Source organism: Zalophus californianus, chromosome 15 (genome assembly GCF_009762305.2).
Source record: "Zalophus californianus isolate mZalCal1 chromosome 15, mZalCal1.pri.v2, whole genome shotgun sequence".
NCBI classification, from domain to species: domain Eukaryota; kingdom Metazoa; phylum Chordata; class Mammalia; order Carnivora; family Otariidae; genus Zalophus; species Zalophus californianus.
The window spans coordinates 55,533,646-55,550,672 of NC_045609.1; the positions used below are offsets into that span (position 1 = coordinate 55,533,646).

At 43.6% G+C, this 17,027-nt stretch overlaps 1 protein-coding gene across 49 annotated transcripts in view; it reads right to left on the minus strand.

The window, feature by feature from the left end:
- SORBS1 (sorbin and SH3 domain containing 1) overlaps positions 1-17,027 on the minus strand; it is a 225,784-nt gene that overhangs the window by 115,962 nt on the left and 92,795 nt on the right. For all 49 annotated transcript variants that reach the window (XM_035724159.1, XM_035724191.1, XM_035724149.1 and 46 more), the window contains exon 3: positions 1,562-1,616. In XM_035724159.1, the coding sequence (XP_035580052.1) occupies positions 1,562-1,571 (10 nt within the window). In that variant the 5' untranslated portion in view covers positions 1,572-1,616. The remainder of the gene's footprint in view (positions 1-1,561; positions 1,617-17,027) is intronic.

A 17,027-nucleotide genomic window follows, 5' to 3' on the forward strand; every position in this document is an offset into this window, starting at 1 on the left:
GGCGGCAGAGCAGGAAAAGAAAAAAAAAAAAAGGCGCTTCCTGGCCTATTTTAAATGACCACAAAACCAAAAAGCCAAGCAAACGAAAAGAATTACAAAGCAGGAGCTCCTGGCAGTACCCAAGTCCACTTGGAGGGAAAAAGAAGGTGTGTAGCCTCTTCACGTACAGCAAAAGGGCTCAAGGGATCAGAACAAGCCCAGTCCCCCTCCTTGCAAGGAGGAGATCTGAGCTGATAAGCGAGGACGGAACACTGGCCACGTGGTGGGCACAGTACATCGAGGCACTGTGTCACTTAATCCTCACAGAGTCCCAGTGAGCCGGTGCTTCCATGATGTCTGTTTCACAGAGGAGAATGCAGAGGAGGGTCCCCACAGGCCAGAGGCTGCACAGTTGGTCTGGAAGGAAGCCAAGTTGAGGCCCTGTGCTGTTCTACCTGGAGCCCCCCTCAGCCCTAAGCACACACCGTCCTGCACAATTTAGATTTGGCTAAAAGGACACTGTATGTCAATACATGGAAAGGCTTATTTTTAATCTGCAGAGATCTCTGATAACACTCCAGACGTAATGCAGAATTAGGAGACCCATGAATGAGCTGCTACTTGGTCATGTGCCCAATACCCCACACATAGCCTATGGGCCTCGGGAGGCTCCAGGGCACGCTCAGAGCCAATGTGGGCCTTAATATCCAGATGGAAACTTCTCTGCCTTGAATTCTGGACTGGAAAACTGACAACTTTTGGCTCAATAATGAGCAGGGAACTGTTCCCTTCTCTGACTTCCCTAGCCCAGCTCTAAACTAAAAATACACAAAACTGGTCATTTCTTTAGGTCTTGATTTTTACTACCAAAGGCATTGCAAAACTGTGAGCAAGCTGCTCTTCCAGCCTTGATGAAGGAAGTGTTAGATTAGCTTGCACCCTGGGACAATTATGGCCAATCTGTTTCCTTTTGCTGCAGTCACCAGGATTAAACAATGCCACTGAGGTATATACATATGTCAACATCTATCAAACTGTATACTGAAAATCTCTGCAGTTCACTGTATGACAATTATACCTCAATAAAGTTGTTTAAAAAGCGAGAAAGGGACGGGTGCCTGGGTGGCTCAGTTGGTTAAGTGACTGCCTTCGGCTCAGGTCATGATCCTGGAGTCCCAGGATCGAGTCCCGCATCGGGCTCCCTGCTCAGCAGGGAGTCTGCTTCTCCCTCTGACCCTCCCCCCCTCTCATGTGCTCTCTCTCTCTCTCATTCTCTCAATAAAATCTTTAAAAAAAAATAAAAATAAAAAAATAAAAAGCGAGAAAGGTAGATATCATAAAGATTAGGATGTGGTGCATGTTAAGCCTAGTGCTTAACACATAGTAGGCACTCATTAAATCATTCGTGATGAAGGCGACGGCAGCAATGACAACTTATGACAGAGCTTTGGCGCTTGCCCAGGTCTCAAAAAATAAAAAATGAAATGCAGCTGGGCCCTTAAGAGTAAGTGGGAAATCTGGGTAAACTACCCACTTTTGTAGATTTGTCCAGAAGAGAAAGACAGGGTTTAAAATGACTTACCAGAGCTCATGATGGTAACAGGACAAGTCTTCCGCTACTGGGGCTCCGAACTGCTCTGCAGGAAAACAGACAACACAACAGAACTGATGAATGGCGGGTTCACAGTTAGTCCCCATGGTTTGCATGAAAAATGCAGACACCATATATAGCCAGGAGTTGCCTGGCCAGGCTTCTAGTTCTTGGTTGGCTCCCTGTGAACATGACCTTGACCTTGGGCACAACACTCAACCTCCTTGGCCTCAGTTTTGTCACCAGTACTTGGTTTAGATACTAAGCAAGATCTCCTCCAGTTCTAAGATTCTATTAAAAACCTCAAGTTCCACGAATGCACATGGGTCAAGGAGAGGGTAAAGGAAAGAAAGAACCAAATTTTAGGAGAAAGACGTTAAAATCACAACACAAAATGATTACCAAAGGACAGTAAGTCATACATATATACTATGCACATGGAAATGTTCTGGATGCTTTAAATATATTCATTTGATCCTCCCAATGACCCTACAGAGTAAGCAATGACATTGTATTAGTTTACATGGATAAGGAGACAGAGCTATGAGGGGGCACAGCTTGGTAACGGGACCCAGACAGGCAGACTCGAACGCCCAGGCTGTTAGGTTCTATACTCTATTGGCCTGAGGGGGGAATGCATTCTCTTGATTCCCAAAGGCCACCCCCTCATTTAGTATGGTCTCAAGTCTGCAGTAACCACTGATCTGCTTTCTATCACCAGAGTCTAACCCTTTTCCTAGAACGTTACACCTGACTTTTTGCACCTGACTTCTCTCACTTAGCCCACCACCATTCAGCAATCAGCCGTATGTGTGTGGGTCTATTTCTGGACTTCATTCTGTTCCACGGATCTGACTTGAGCCCATAACTCACTCTCTCGATTACTCCAGCTTTAGAGTAAGTCTTGAAATCTGGTAGTGTGAGTCTTCCAACTTCATTCTTTTTCAAAAATCATTTTGGCTCTTTTTACATCCTTTGCATTCTCACAAAGTTGAGAGTCTTACCCACTTCTACCAAAAACCAAGCAAGAAGCGTGCTGGACTTTTGATTGGGACTGTGTTGAATCTATACATCAGTCTGGAGGGAAATTAACTTTTTACCAATATTGAATTTTCTAATTCATGAGAGTAGATCCTCTGTCCCTTTATGAAGTTCTTTCATTTCTCTCCACAATATTCTGTAGTTTCCAAAGCACTGGTCTTGCACACATTTTGAATAAAAAGCCTTAAGTGAACATACTGGAAAGATGATCTGAAAAGCAAGACTTTGGGATGTGCAGAACCTTGCTATTTAAAGTGTGGTCCAGGGACCAGCTGCACTGGGATCAGCTGGGCGCTTACTAAGAATGCAGAAACTCAGACTCGACCCTACAGTGACTGAATCCGAATCTGCATTTTAACAAGATCTCCAGCTGGTCTCTCTGCACTTTAAAATGTGAGAAGCAATGAGGGAGAGGAAATCAGCTCCCTAGTTCATGAATTCCGCAATAAGAAGGCCCAGGCACAGTCTGAGGGTCTGTGCAAGGAGACATGTGTTATTTTCCTTTTTAACACACTGAAGCCAGGCACTGTCCTTGCTCACTGTCCTTGGAACAGAGTAGAATGCTAGGGGCAAGAAGGATAGCATCCAAACGTTTTTATTTTTTTAAAATGATTTTAATAGTTTCATTAAGGTTTTCTTTAACTTTTAAAGTGATTAAAGAAGGGCTTTTGATTCAAGCATGAAGCTGTCTTAATAGAATGTGTGTCTTCTTTCTTTACAGTCCTTTCTAACCTCTATCTGCAGAAGTAGCATTTACATATAGTTGTAAACGTAATGTCTAGACAGCTTTATGTTTTACTTTTTAAAGATTTCAACATTTTTCTGGGTTTTTACACAGTCATCATATCCATTATTTTAATGGCTATGTAATATTTTATTGTATTAACCCTTCATAATTCATTTACCACTTCCCTCTGGACAGTTCTGTTTAATTCATCTTCATTTTAAAAATAAGTACATGGCACAAACGCATTCTTAGGCTAGGAAAGAGATGAATGGAAATGTCCTATGAACCAAACAAAAAAGGTGCCTCAGCTCACACATGATGAATATCACCACCATACGTGGGTAGCCCTTTGCGTGTGTAATATTTTTCAACATAGACACTAGTACTTTCTAAGTGTCAGCCCCACTCTTGCTTTCAAACTGATCTAATGTACATCTGGTCAAGGAGATTATCCAAAATACCATCACTTGGCCACAAATGCCCAGCACCCACAGTAGAGGTCAGCTGTAGCACTCTCTGGGAGGCCCCTCCATGCCAGGTGTTAACCAGTTAGTGGCTGGATTGTAAGATGGAAGGAGAATGGACCCCGAGTGCTAGGACACTGTTTTAATATTTTAAGAACTAGCATGACAGTAATGGGTGACAAAGACCATGCACAGGTGAGCACCAGCTCTGGACACAGCCTTTTTAGGTCACAGGTTTTGCGGCATGCTCTCATTTGGTGACTGAATCAGCCAAAGGTGACACAAAGAAGAACGGGACAGTTTAAGATCTCCAGCGAGGGTAACAGTGGCGGCTGTACCAAGGAGGGTGCCTGGTGTCCAGTCCTCACCAGTGGTGGCTACAGACTACTGCAGCCCTTTCCTGACTATCGCAGGGCCCAATTTCAGCTCTCATTCCATCCCACTTCGTCTCCATGAATTCCTGCCTCTGTTCGGAGGGCAGTTCTCCAGCCTCCCACAAATTCGGAACTACCCAAGCTCCTACCAATAAACCCCATTTCAGTTTGAGCTCAGTTTGAGAGGCAGTTTCCGGTCATTTGCAACCCAAGAATCTTGACCAGCACAAGGTGAGGGGGAGGAACAAGTCCTAGAGGTTTCATTCCAAGAGGAGAATCTTCATTCCTCTCTCCTGAAGTGAGGCCATCCAGATCTGAATCCCAAGGGGGCTCAGCAAAGGGTCTTGTCTCTACAACCTGAAGAGCTCAGAGTGGGGGCGGTGAGGATGGGATCAGGAAGCTGCACAAACTGAGTCTGACCAGCACGCCGTAAGCCTTGAAAGTCATCATCTAGTCCCTGCAGTTTATTCAGATAATGCAAGCTATTAAAATCATATGTAGAATGTGAGAGTTTATTTTACATAAAACCCCCTGACACTTAATATTTACTTAAAAACTAAGCTGTAAAGGGTTTGATTTGGTTGAGAACATGATGGCATGTCTTTGGAATTTCTCCCACAAGTCGCCTCCAAAGGAGGCAGGCACCTTTGGGTACAAGCCAAAAAGATGAACAGTGCCATCTAGTGGCAAAACCATACAGCTCCAAGTGACAGCTATCCCCCAGTAAATCGCAGGAAGCTCCTCATTGTCAGAGCTTGGGTGGACCAGCGAGGGTCAAGTTTGGGCAGCCAGGACCTACCGTACTTGGGTAGAGGGCCACAGCATCAACACAGACATTCCACCAGAAGAACAAAATGTAAAATAGCCAGACTTGTTAAGAATGTATCTGGATAATTGATGGTTCTGCATGGTCCCTCCCTAATTCCACGATCCTATAATTCTGAGATAAGTCTTGATGACACAGAGTGAATAATTACTAAAAAGCAAAAGTTATACTCATGCTTCCAGCTCAAATAGGATCCAATAACTAAATATGGGTTGTTTATTGGGGAAGGAAAGAAGGTCCTTCCTTATATGGATGGTTCAGGGATGTAGGACGAGGGAAGAATTGAGTTTGTCTGTAAAAATGAATTCAAGGTCCAGCAAAGATTCTTGGAAAAGAAGGAGTCTCAGATTGACCTCTCACAAAAGGTGCTCCAGCTTCTCCTATGCCCTATGGTGTCTGGCTTCCATTGCTTCTCCCCACATATGTACTAAGGATGTGTGTGTACACACATGCGCACACACACACACACAATTTTAAGTCTCCATAGGAGAGACACTGTGTCATCCCATGACCAAGAACTCAGTGGGTGCTCAGTCATGAACTCTGTCCTTGTCTCTATTTAGCCTTTAGAACCCAATGTTGGAGTCTTCACTTCAAGATAATCAGGACCCTCCTTAAATCCAACATAGCTGTCTAAAAACAAGCTAGCTCCCCATCCCCACCAAACGCTGGTTATACTCTGGCTTTGAAATCCAATCTGGGACTTGATTTATTTGCAGCTACTTCCTTCCAATGGCTTGAAAAGAATAGTGACAGCTCACAAAGCCCCAGAATAAATGCTCGGCCTTATTGCTTTTTATACTTTGTTGATCACACAGCAAAGTCAAATTTCTCCAATTTTTCGACAGCTCATCCTCTTCTCAATCTCTATTAATGGTCCTTTCTCTCCAAATGCACTCTCTACTTTGTTGAAGAGGGTGTAGAAGGTTCTTCAGAAAGCCAGAAGGGATACACACTGAGTTGCCGACACTGCCTTTCAAGGGAGGAAGATAGGATAAGCTCAGCCGTGACATTAACTTAGGTATGGAATCCCATGACATAGCTGGGGGCTCAAAACACAACAAGCACAAGGCTTTTGTGAAAAGACCGATGCTTCTGGAGAGGGAGCCATAGGAAAACACATCAGAAAGGCCATCCTCCACATCCTCTCATCTTCTCCTGGAGTCTCTCCAACTGGTTTCCGCTCTAACCAGTTATCTGAAATGGCCTTCAGAAAGATTTCCAGTGCGGACACGGCCAAGCCCAACACTGGCTTCTGCACTGGTCGGGGCCTCACTGACCTTTTCCACTGAATTTAAAACACTTAACTCCTTCTTCCTCCCACAAACACTTTTTGGTCCTGGTTTCTAAGTGTCACTGTGGGTTGGTTTACGTCAGGCCAGGAGAATCTTCTTTCTGGATCCGGGCTTCCACCGTTCTTCTAGGAGTTCAAAAATCTAGAGGACCCCACACTGGGTCCTCATTCCTTTCTATCTTCATGCTCACTTCCTTGGGGATTTTATCTGGAATATGAGAGCCAGAAGGATCCGTGTAGGTTACCTAGCCCACTTCACTAGCTTTCTGCCTGCTTTGGAAGGAGGTTCCATGAGCCCTCTCACGCCACAGTGCTGGTAACCCACCCACCCAATCCCCATCTTTCACTTCAACCAGAACAGCTCTACTTTTGTTGATTTCATTCATTTATACTTTCTGAGTTTTCCTTGGATGACTGGGTTCTGTGGCTACCAAAAAAAAGGGGGGGGGTCATAAACCAGAAATCCAAACCACACCCTTACTGGGGTGTAAAAACTGAGATTTAGAAAAAGTTTCCCTTTGTCTTGCTTTTTACTCCTCTACTAAGCCCTCTGTCCCTCTTCTTCCTCCTCAGGCCACCTGCAGCCTTTGGCCTCTTGGCAATGGATACAGAATTCCAGATGAGAATCAGTCCTCTACAGCTAATGCACAGACTGGCCAGTGCCATTTCCCCTTTTAGAACCTTCCAATATCCCCCATTACTCATTGAACACTAAGTCCCAATAATCAGCGACAAGAGATGGCTGAGTCTGATACTCATCTTGCCCCCACCTTGCCTTCCAGTCTGTCTCTGCCCCTCCAACCAGGCCTCAGGCACTGAGCCCAATAGACATGAGCACCATCCGGCAAGGCCGGGTCTTGCTCATCTCCGCGTCCCAACGTCTGGTATGGTGCCTGGCAAGCGCCCAATTAATGGTGGAGAGAATCCACTGCCCCTCGCACACACCAGTCAGTGTGCACTGCTTTCTCCTTTCCCCTTGTCACACCTCTCTTGCCCCACACCTGACAAGCTGCCTGGTCTAGTCAATTCTTCCTTCTTCATGAGTCCTGCGCCTCAGCTGCCTCTGGGTTTCCAACCTCAAAGTCACACTCACACTCCACCACCTCGTTCCTAGACCATGACAATGGCCTAAGAAGCCCAGAACCACCCTACACAGCCATGCAGGGCCACACTGTGACTTTAGCCATGGAAGACTTCCTAGGGGTCACATTTCTACGGGGAAAACAACCCACAGAGCCCCTGTGAGCTCAGAGGGCTGGCTGGGCAGTACAGAGCAAAAGGACAAAAGGCACCAAACCTCCTAGGAAAGAACAATGGGAGCTAAGACACAGACCTGGTGACACCATTCAAACAGTATTTCTCTTGCACCTGCTATGCATCCAGGACAGTGCTTCGCCCAGAGGAGACCAGCGTGAATCACACAGCTGCGGTCTTTGAGGCCACCGCAGAGTGGTACGGTGAGAGACATGTCCCACTGAAATATAATATGATGCAGAGCTGGGGTGCCTGGGTGGCTCAGTCGGTTAAGCGGCTGCCTTCGGCTCAGGTCATGATCCCGGGGCCCTGGGATCGAGCCCCACGTCCGGCTCCCTGCTCAGCGGGGAGCCTGCTTCTCCCTCTCCCTCTGCCTACTTGTGCTCTCTATCTCTCTGTCAAATAAATAAAATCTTTAAAATATATATATATATGATGCAGAGCCCTTCTGCTAGCAATCTGAGCTACGTGGTACAGGACCACAGAAAGAAAAGGAATAAGTTCTGCATGCGACAGAGAATCAAAGAATGAATGCTAACATTTTCAAATGTTCAGTGACATACTTCTCAGCTCACTTCGAGATATCACACTTTGGGAAACACTGGTCTAAAAACTGAGGTCTGAATTCCTGAATACACCATCAGGCCATGTCAAGTAAGGTCCCGGTGAGTCTTTGATCTTGCTTCCCCCATATATTCAGTAAGCCCTAAACTCCACGGTACCAGACTGTCATTCCTGCTGCACCCTGAGTAAGAGTTCCCCTTTCCAAGTCCTTCATCTCATGGTTTCTTCCCACTAATACCCTTTCCCTCACCTCCCCAACCTTTTAATGGCAACCCTAGTCGCCAGATGCACTGGCCCAACAAAAATTACAGGTTTTTATTTGGGTTTAGTTTTGTTTTTAATCTCCACTAGAAGTCATGCTGATAAGGAACTCATTTTAATAAGACCAATTTCCAATCACAGAATTCAGAAGTCTGATGCCCAAGTTCCCACTAAAATCATCACAGTCTCATCCCAGACCCTTGCCAAAGACAGGTCAGATCCAGAGCTGGAAAGCTAATTACCTAATACACCTGCAATTGTGTTTCATCTTTTATACCTAAATGAAGCCTTTAAATAAACATACAAAGTTGATTCTGCCAGCCAATTGCCAATAAGCAAAATACAGCCCCAAAATAGTTTCAAGTCTTATCAATGCAATATTATTTGAGCTCCAGACAATAGAATTTGGATGATAACTTGCAATCATATGTTACATTATCTATGTATTAAAATGCATGGTTTGCAGTATACATGATAGAGGATTAATACCCTGATCTTACAGTATGTTCATACTTATTGCCAGGAAAAAAATTAAAAAGGCATGAAGAAATAATTACCAGAAGAAAAATGCAAACAAACAAACCCATGAGTAAAGGTTCACTTAACCCGATTAGTTAAAAAAAAAAAAAGATGCAAATAATGACTATTTTTTCCACTTCTTAATTAGCCCATAAATTTAAAAACACTAACACTCAGTGTGGACAAAAGCAAAGGCACTGACATTTTTCTATGTGGCCAGTGACACTATAAATTGTTATCCCTGTCTTTAGCATTACACATCAAGAGCGACATACCTCAATCCCTTTGTGCTTTCGGCGAATCTAGCCCAAAGAAAGCCCCCCACATGACAAAAACCTACACAGAGATGTTTCTCACGGCTTTACTAATAATAGTGAAAACCTGGACACTCTCTGGTGTTCAGTGACAGGGGACCAATTACATGGTCACACACACCCCTGGGTGGACTGTTGAACAGTCATAAAAATAATGGCTCTGTAGACCACACAACACGGGAAGACACTTCTTATAAGAGTAGGTGAGGAAAGCAGGGTATAAGTCTGTGTGACATTTGTGATTATAGTTATGTAAAAAATAAAACATAGCCAGCGGCATCTGGGTGGCGCAGTTAAGTGTCTGACTCTTGGTTTTGGCTCAGGTCGTGATCTCAGGGTCGTGAGATCGAGCCCCACATCAGGCTCCAAGCTCAGCACGGAATCTGCTTAGAGTTTCTCTCTCCCTACCCCTGTGCTCACTCGTGCTCTCTCTAAAATAAAGAAATCTTTAAAACAAACAAACAAAAAGACATATCCATATATTTGAAAGGCAACATGCCCAAATTCTAGTAATGATTTGGCAGCATGGAATTATAGGCAACTTTGAAATTTCATTTCTATTTTCTAAATGATGTCTTTTTAAATGAAAAGTGATTTTTTCAGCTCATACCTAGCATTTGAAATGCAATTGTGTAATATTTAGAACTTTCAAGAGAAAATGTAGATGACAAGCTAAAAAACACGCCACTAACAATCTTGTCCATTAGAACATAGCCCCACATGATGCAATCTTCCACAAGACTAATAGCAAATGCCCTAAATGTGGGATTCCAACATTAATCGCCAGTGATTGCTTTTAATGAAGCCAAACTACTCCCGTGTAGTTCCTTATGAGGACAAGGGGGGCAATAAAACGACTAGAATGTTCAGCCAGATTTCCTAAGAAGCAATTGCACCAAAATGTTTCATCTTAAAATAGTCAGCAGGGGCTGCCAGGTGACAACACACACGGTACCCCATTGCTCCCTAGGCCTGCTTGCTGCCAATTCCCTGCCCCTAACCTGACTTCATGGCATTCCAGAGCCCTGAGCTCCTTCTCAAAACTCTTTATATGTACAACTCTGGGCACACGAAGTTTCTTAAACATGCATTGTTAACCAAGACGAGTCTTAAATACGAAAACTGGCCCATTTGTGTTTCCCAAATATGGCTGTGTCTACAGAACCAAAACAAAGATGTCTAATTGCAGCAACCCGCACATTTGGAACTCTCCACTGAGACAACCTAGAGAATTCAAACAAGGGCAGATTCCCAAATTCACAAGATAAACGGAAAACATCTTAGCTCGTTTCAATTGTAAAAACATAACCTCAAAGTCTGGGGTACAGACGAGGCCTTTCTTCTGCAGCCGTCACTACACGATGCCTACCTGCAGGGAAAGCACAGCCATGGGCATTCTGAATTCTCAGAAGAATCAAGGTTGGGCCAGAGTCTACAGTACAGGAAAAGGAGACTAAGAAGTTACTGTGTGTGGCTGAAAAAAATCCTAAAAAGCTGAAAAGGGGTCTGTTAGAACCTGAAAGAGGGTGGGTTTGATATGGTAGGAGAGGTGTCCACTCTTATAGACAATCCACAGTTCCCTCTCAACTTGCCTTTTGAACCACAACACTCCTAAGGCTATGTACCACATCATATATCACACAGACATCTGCGGTACAGGCCCATACCATGCTCAGGAATAAGAGAGCAGAAGTTCCATTCAGTAAAAAGACTCTGGGTCTTTTGCAAATACATAACTTAAATACTTCAATTCATAATACTGGCTTATTCAGGAATTGCTTGTTTTTCTTAAGGAGTTTTGAAATTTTACTCAAAGTACATTAAGTTAGCAAAGAGCCAATACGAAACACAGAAAACAGTATCTTTTCTGAGAAAATCTCTCTCCTCAGAGGTATTTGTTGAATAACTGAGGTAGAATACATATAGACAAGGCCCAGAATCAATGATCCTTTAACTCAGGCCTTTGAGGCTAAGGACTTCATCAGATCATTGGTCCCTACCAGTAATGAACGGGAGACCGTGACTTCCTTTAATCACTGAATAATCAGTGAATTATTTTTTAGCTACTTTTCTCTATTCTCACCATTTTATTTTGTACTTATTTTAGGCACTTTTTCAATATATCAGGTGTAAAAGCTGCATTTAAGCATTTGAGAATACAACACAAATTTCCAAAATGGGTTTTCTTCAAACTAGGCTAAAATCACTAAGATATAGTTGCAAGCTCACACATGGCAAACATTCAATAAAAGTATTTATCTTTTAAATATGACAACTCTCAGACTACTTGGAAATAGGTTGGCATCTATTATATATTTTTATATAAATTGTATATATATGCATATACACACTCACATTTCTAAATTCAGTTGTTGTATGTGCATCCAACTATATCAATCATCACTCTGAATATAAATGTTCTAAATGTACCAATTAAGACACATTATCAGAGTAGATTAAAAAAAAAAGAGCCAACTGTATGTTGTCTCGAAGAAACCCACTTTGACTACAAAGACACATACAGATTAAAAATAAATGCATGGAGAAAAATATACCTAACAGTTGCTACATGTGGTTACTGGCTGCAAGAAAACAACAAAAACCCATGGTGAGAACGGGGTTTGAATCCAAACCCTGCCAGGGCTGTGCAAATTGGGAAGTCCCTTAGTTTCTCAGCCTCGGTTTACTCACCTATACAAGGAAATGGATAATACCTAATTTCATAAGGTGTTTCTAAGATTAAATCTAAAAGTATGTACGAAACATTGTAAATTGTGTTGTGAAGGGAAAAGTGTTCTAGCTAAGAAGGTGCTGATCTAGTCCTGTCTCCCTTTGTTTATTGCTTTAACAATACTTACCTGTACAAAACATTAAGCTTTACAAACTGAAGGAGCATCTAAGAACCAAGAAATCCATCTTCGGCTCTGCCTTCCTATGCAAAATCAGACAACGAAGGACACTCTTGATAAAGGCATCATGCTTTTGTAAGACACTTCACAGTTGCTCTCTCTTAAAGGTTAGGTCTCAAGGAACCAAGCCGTTATTATCCAAACCCATTTATTGTGCATGCGTTCTGGGCAAGACCCTGTGCTCACGCTTCAGAGCAGACAGATGAACCAGCCACTATAACACATGCCATTTCTCATTTTGAGAACACCTTGTAAGGTTTCCATACCCACTTGGCGAATGGAGAAACTCATCCTCAAAGATAAGGAGTCTTATCGATGCAATAAGAAAGTAGAACATGGGGGCACCTGGGTGGCTCAGTTGGTTAAGCAACTGCCTTCGGCTCAGGTCATGGTTCCAGGGTCTTGGGATCGAGCCCCGCATCGGGCTCCCTGCTCCGCAGGAAGCCTGCTTCTCCCTCTCCCGCTCCCCCTGCTTGTGTTCCCTCTCTAATATAAGAACTCCTGCAGTTCTTATATTAACTTCTCTAGAGAAAGTGTTCACTGGGGGAGGCTACACTGAGTATGATTACACATAGCATTTTCTAGCAGCCTTTAGGAATCAACGACACCCACCAACACCCCATGACCCACACACACGCCTTAAAAAATGCATAGAGGAACTCTAAAATAACCTGGATTTCAGTTGCTGCTCTGTCACTTACTAGACTGAGGTTCGTCAGTTGACCTTGCAGGTCTGTTTGCTCATCTATAAAATGGGAATAACAGCCACAGGCTCAGAGTGTTACCGATGAAAGAGAGCCCATCAAGTGCCCATCCTGGGACTAGAAAGTTCTCAGTAAATGTTAGCTGCTCGCAGCTGATTGTCATCGTCCTCAGTAGCATCTGATGGGGAGGCTCAAAACCACTTTCCCCTCAGCTGGATTCTCTGAGTAGCTATTGGACAACAGGGAAGGGACTGTGCGGTTGGGGAAAGACAGACCATGTGACTGGTCTACCCTTTCATGGAACAGTTCATTCTCATGGATGTTACTGGCTATCACTTGACTCCCATGTAAAATTTATTGTCTTCCAGGCCCTTTGCTAGTCACAAGCTGTTCTCACGGAAGTGCATGAGCTGGGCTCTCCAAGGTGGGTTCCACGCCGGCAGTGTTTGGTCCACAGCATGGAACATACACAGAATAGACCCAAGCCCAGTCCAGTTGATGGAAAGGATTTTTACTGAAGAGCATATGGAAATAACATTGGGTAGGTGGGGCACACGGGCCATAAACTGGCCTCGAATGCCAGGCAATAGCATCTGTGCTTGCTTCCATCAGGCTCTAGAACCCAAGGTGAGCTCTTTAGACTTGTCCTAATTTGAGATCAATCTGACTGAGGCATGCAGGACGAACTACAGAGGTTGGGGCACAGGCGCAGGGAGTGTAGGTGAGCTGAGACCAGGCCAAAGGACGGGGCATTGACATCTACATCTTTTTTTATCAGAGCTCCCCCTCCAATTTCCATCAACCACATAGACCCTCCCTGCCCAGGAAAGCAGCTCCCAGCAAACTTGTTTTGCCTGTTTGGCTATGAGAAGCTCCACAGAGGCGTTGATTACACCAACCACAGCTGACAATTTCTACATTTGTCTTGTCTTGCTTATTTGCAGCAAAAACTGCTGCTCAGAGAGAATTTGATTTTTTGAGCTTACTCCTTAAATCTCATTCTGCCACTTTTGCCCACGGCCAATCTTATTTCTTGCCCAATTGCCTTGGCGGCTGACATAAAATTATCAGAAAATAAAAGGTGTCAAGAATCTTTTATAACTCAAAGAAGCTGACTAACTAGACACACGCTACAATTAACCACCACTAAAACAGAATAAAGATGACAGAGTCAGGGATCGGTTTCAAACTAATGTTAAAGAGAACAGTTCTCAACACAAAATAACCTTGTATTCACAACTCACAGTGCACGTAAATATGACACAAGATGTGGGAAGAAGAGAACTATGTATTCGACTACAGTTAATGTGGGATTTGGGGGAGAGGGGGAGGGACGACACAGAGATCCTGATTGAGAGAATATGAAATGGCTCACACTGGACTCTATCAGCAAATCATTCCAGGTGTTTAGGCAGCGATTCTACTGCTATGAAGCTCAGTTTCCCCCACATGTGAAACAGGGATTAGAACAGCACTAACTTCCCTGGGGCTGTAAGGAGTCATGGGGCCAAGTGCTACCCACAGAGCCACGGTGCATGTACACAGTCAGAACTCAACAAACCATCAGGTGGTGACAAAATTGGTTTATTTCCCATTAGTCTCATTCTAACTCCAAAAATGATAATACTAGGTAGGTGGAAATGCTGGTAAATAAAAGGCTCTGGTTCGTCACTGTTTTACTCAAACAACGGTTTCCTGGGATTCTGCTGGAAGGAGGCAGGGGCACTGCCAGGAAGGAAGGCTTTCTGCCCTGGACAGAGAACACACCATACTTGTGGCTGCTTCAGCAGCACCTGACATGTACGGAACTTTGCAGGTTCTAGAACAGCAGTGCCCTTGGCGGTCTGCAAAAAGGCTGGTAACTGAGTTCAATTAAAAAAAGGGGGGGGGCGCCTGGGTGGCTCAGTCGTTAAGCGTCTGCCTTCGGCTCAGGTCATGATCCCAGGGTCCTGGGATCGAGCCCCGCATCGGGCTCCCTGCTCGGCGGGAAGCCTGCTTCTCCCTCTCCCATCCCCGCTTGTGTTCCCTCTCCCATCCCCGCTTGTGTTCCCTCTCTCGCTGTGTCTCTCTCTGTCAAATAAATAAATTAAAAAAAAAAAAAAGGAAAAGAAATGCAATGTGGTCGATCTTTAAGAAGTTTTCATGTGGCCAAAGAACTCTGAGAGTATCATAATAGGTCAGGGTTGGAAAGGACCAGTTTCCAAATGTTATGAACCTTGAAGTCCTGACCAATCCATTCACATGAGAAAGCAAATCCAGACACACATCCTCCCTGAAAAAGACAGAACCCCCACCCTGACGAGTTCTTCCAACAGGATGGGGAGTGGGGGTAACACAAGCAAGTCAGCAAGAGATGTTACAGCTCCTATGCTTGTGTCCCTGCTGTGCTTTCTAGAAGCTAAGCTCCCTGGAGACAAGCATCCGAGATCATAGGAGTTTGTAAGTCATGAGGGCACTAAAGTATTCTAAATGGCTTTTGAAAATTTCATCGTGGCATTCTCTTTCCTTAAAAAAAACAAGGCAGTAGAAAATTAAAATCTAAGGTTTCATAACATTTATAGGAAGTCCAAATGTCTTTAAAACTGAAGTCTAAAATCTTACATAACAAGTACAAAGTTGGGGAATAAATGGCTTTCTCCTTTTTAAGAAATAAATCATTAATTTAAGGCAAGTCCACAATCAGATGCCCTTTGGTGCTGCTGAGCCCATTAATTCATTCAATAAAAGTTCACTAAATGTGAGGAATGAATAGTGGTTCTTGCATTTTAATTTATAGTATGTTGTACACAGCTGGAAGTCAAACCACCAGGATTCTAACAGAGGGCATTTTAAGAAGACTGCAGAGATGGGGGAAAGATAAAGGTCCCATACAAAAATCTCCCCTGCCCTTTAAGCATGCAACAAAAATCTGTCATAAAAATGTAACTTTAGAACTCTTGGGTTGGTTCCCAATCTTCTTCCAGGGAGCTGCAGTATTTGTGGAGTTTGGTGAATATATCACATGTCTGGAGGAAATCCAGTGTAAGAAATACAAAATTATAGACTTTATTCCTATCTGTTTAATAATAAAAGTGCAAAAATAAGTTTTTTCTCATGCAAAAATGTAAAACCTAAGTAAATACACTAGATTATAAGGGGGGGGGACTAAAATATGAGCTTAAAATTCTTAAAAACAGACATGTAAAATACTTAAACTCTCAGCATGGTGATAAAGCATTTCAAATTCCCACCTGCTAATATCACAGCTCTAAAAACGGACTGGCAAACTTAAATGCAGAGAATCAGGTGCAGTGAGGGCTTAGAGAGCTTGAAATCCGGGAGGACTATGGGAAGTTTGCCAACAGGCCTTGCTAGACTGTCACATCCAACCAGTGAATAAGGACAGAACATCTCAGTGACGCTAAAATTTACCTATAGGTGTGATTTAAAATACTTAGTGCTCCTGCTTCCCTGTTGGTTACACCCAAGTCCAAAGAGAAGGGAGGGAGGAGCAGGAGGGCTCAGAAGGTACCCCAGACACTGACCAGACAAGAACCAGCTGGAAGGGCCTGTTCTTGGAACAGCCCAGCAGTGGGCATTTACTCATTGAACGTGGACAAGAGGCTGAGTCCTTCCAATGAGGGGCCAGACGGGGAAACCCTCCTCTGGCCATTCGGCTCAGCTCCCTCATTAAATTCAGAGTGAAACCAGCTGCCAGAAAAGGCAAAGGGTGACCCAGCCCTGCCTCTGGGAATTCCTAGCAAAGAAAATAGATTGAATGCCTGGGTCGTGGGAGCTCACAGATCACAGGGCTAGAAGGCAGATTTCAGGCCTTCTGTGAAAGATAAGGAAATCATCCTTAGAGTATTGCTCTGCTCCTGCTGGAAACAAAGCGTGGTTTCTCTTAGAATGTGCTGAATCCATTGTCAGCAGGGAGAGAGAACAGATGGAGGAAGATACAGGCGGAGGGGCCAGGGGTCCCCAAAGACCAGTAAAACAGAGCTGATGACTAGCGGACTAACGCAAACAATATCTCAACAAAAATTATCGATTCTTCACAAGAATTATTAAAGTTATACGAATAAATACATATACAATTCTTCACTAACGAGGTGGAAAAGTTTTATTTAAATCTTATTCAATTCTTCTATCACTTAAATCTACACAAATGACATTAATATTTAAATAGAGATGGTATATGAAATCATTTTTAAGTCAAAGAAATTT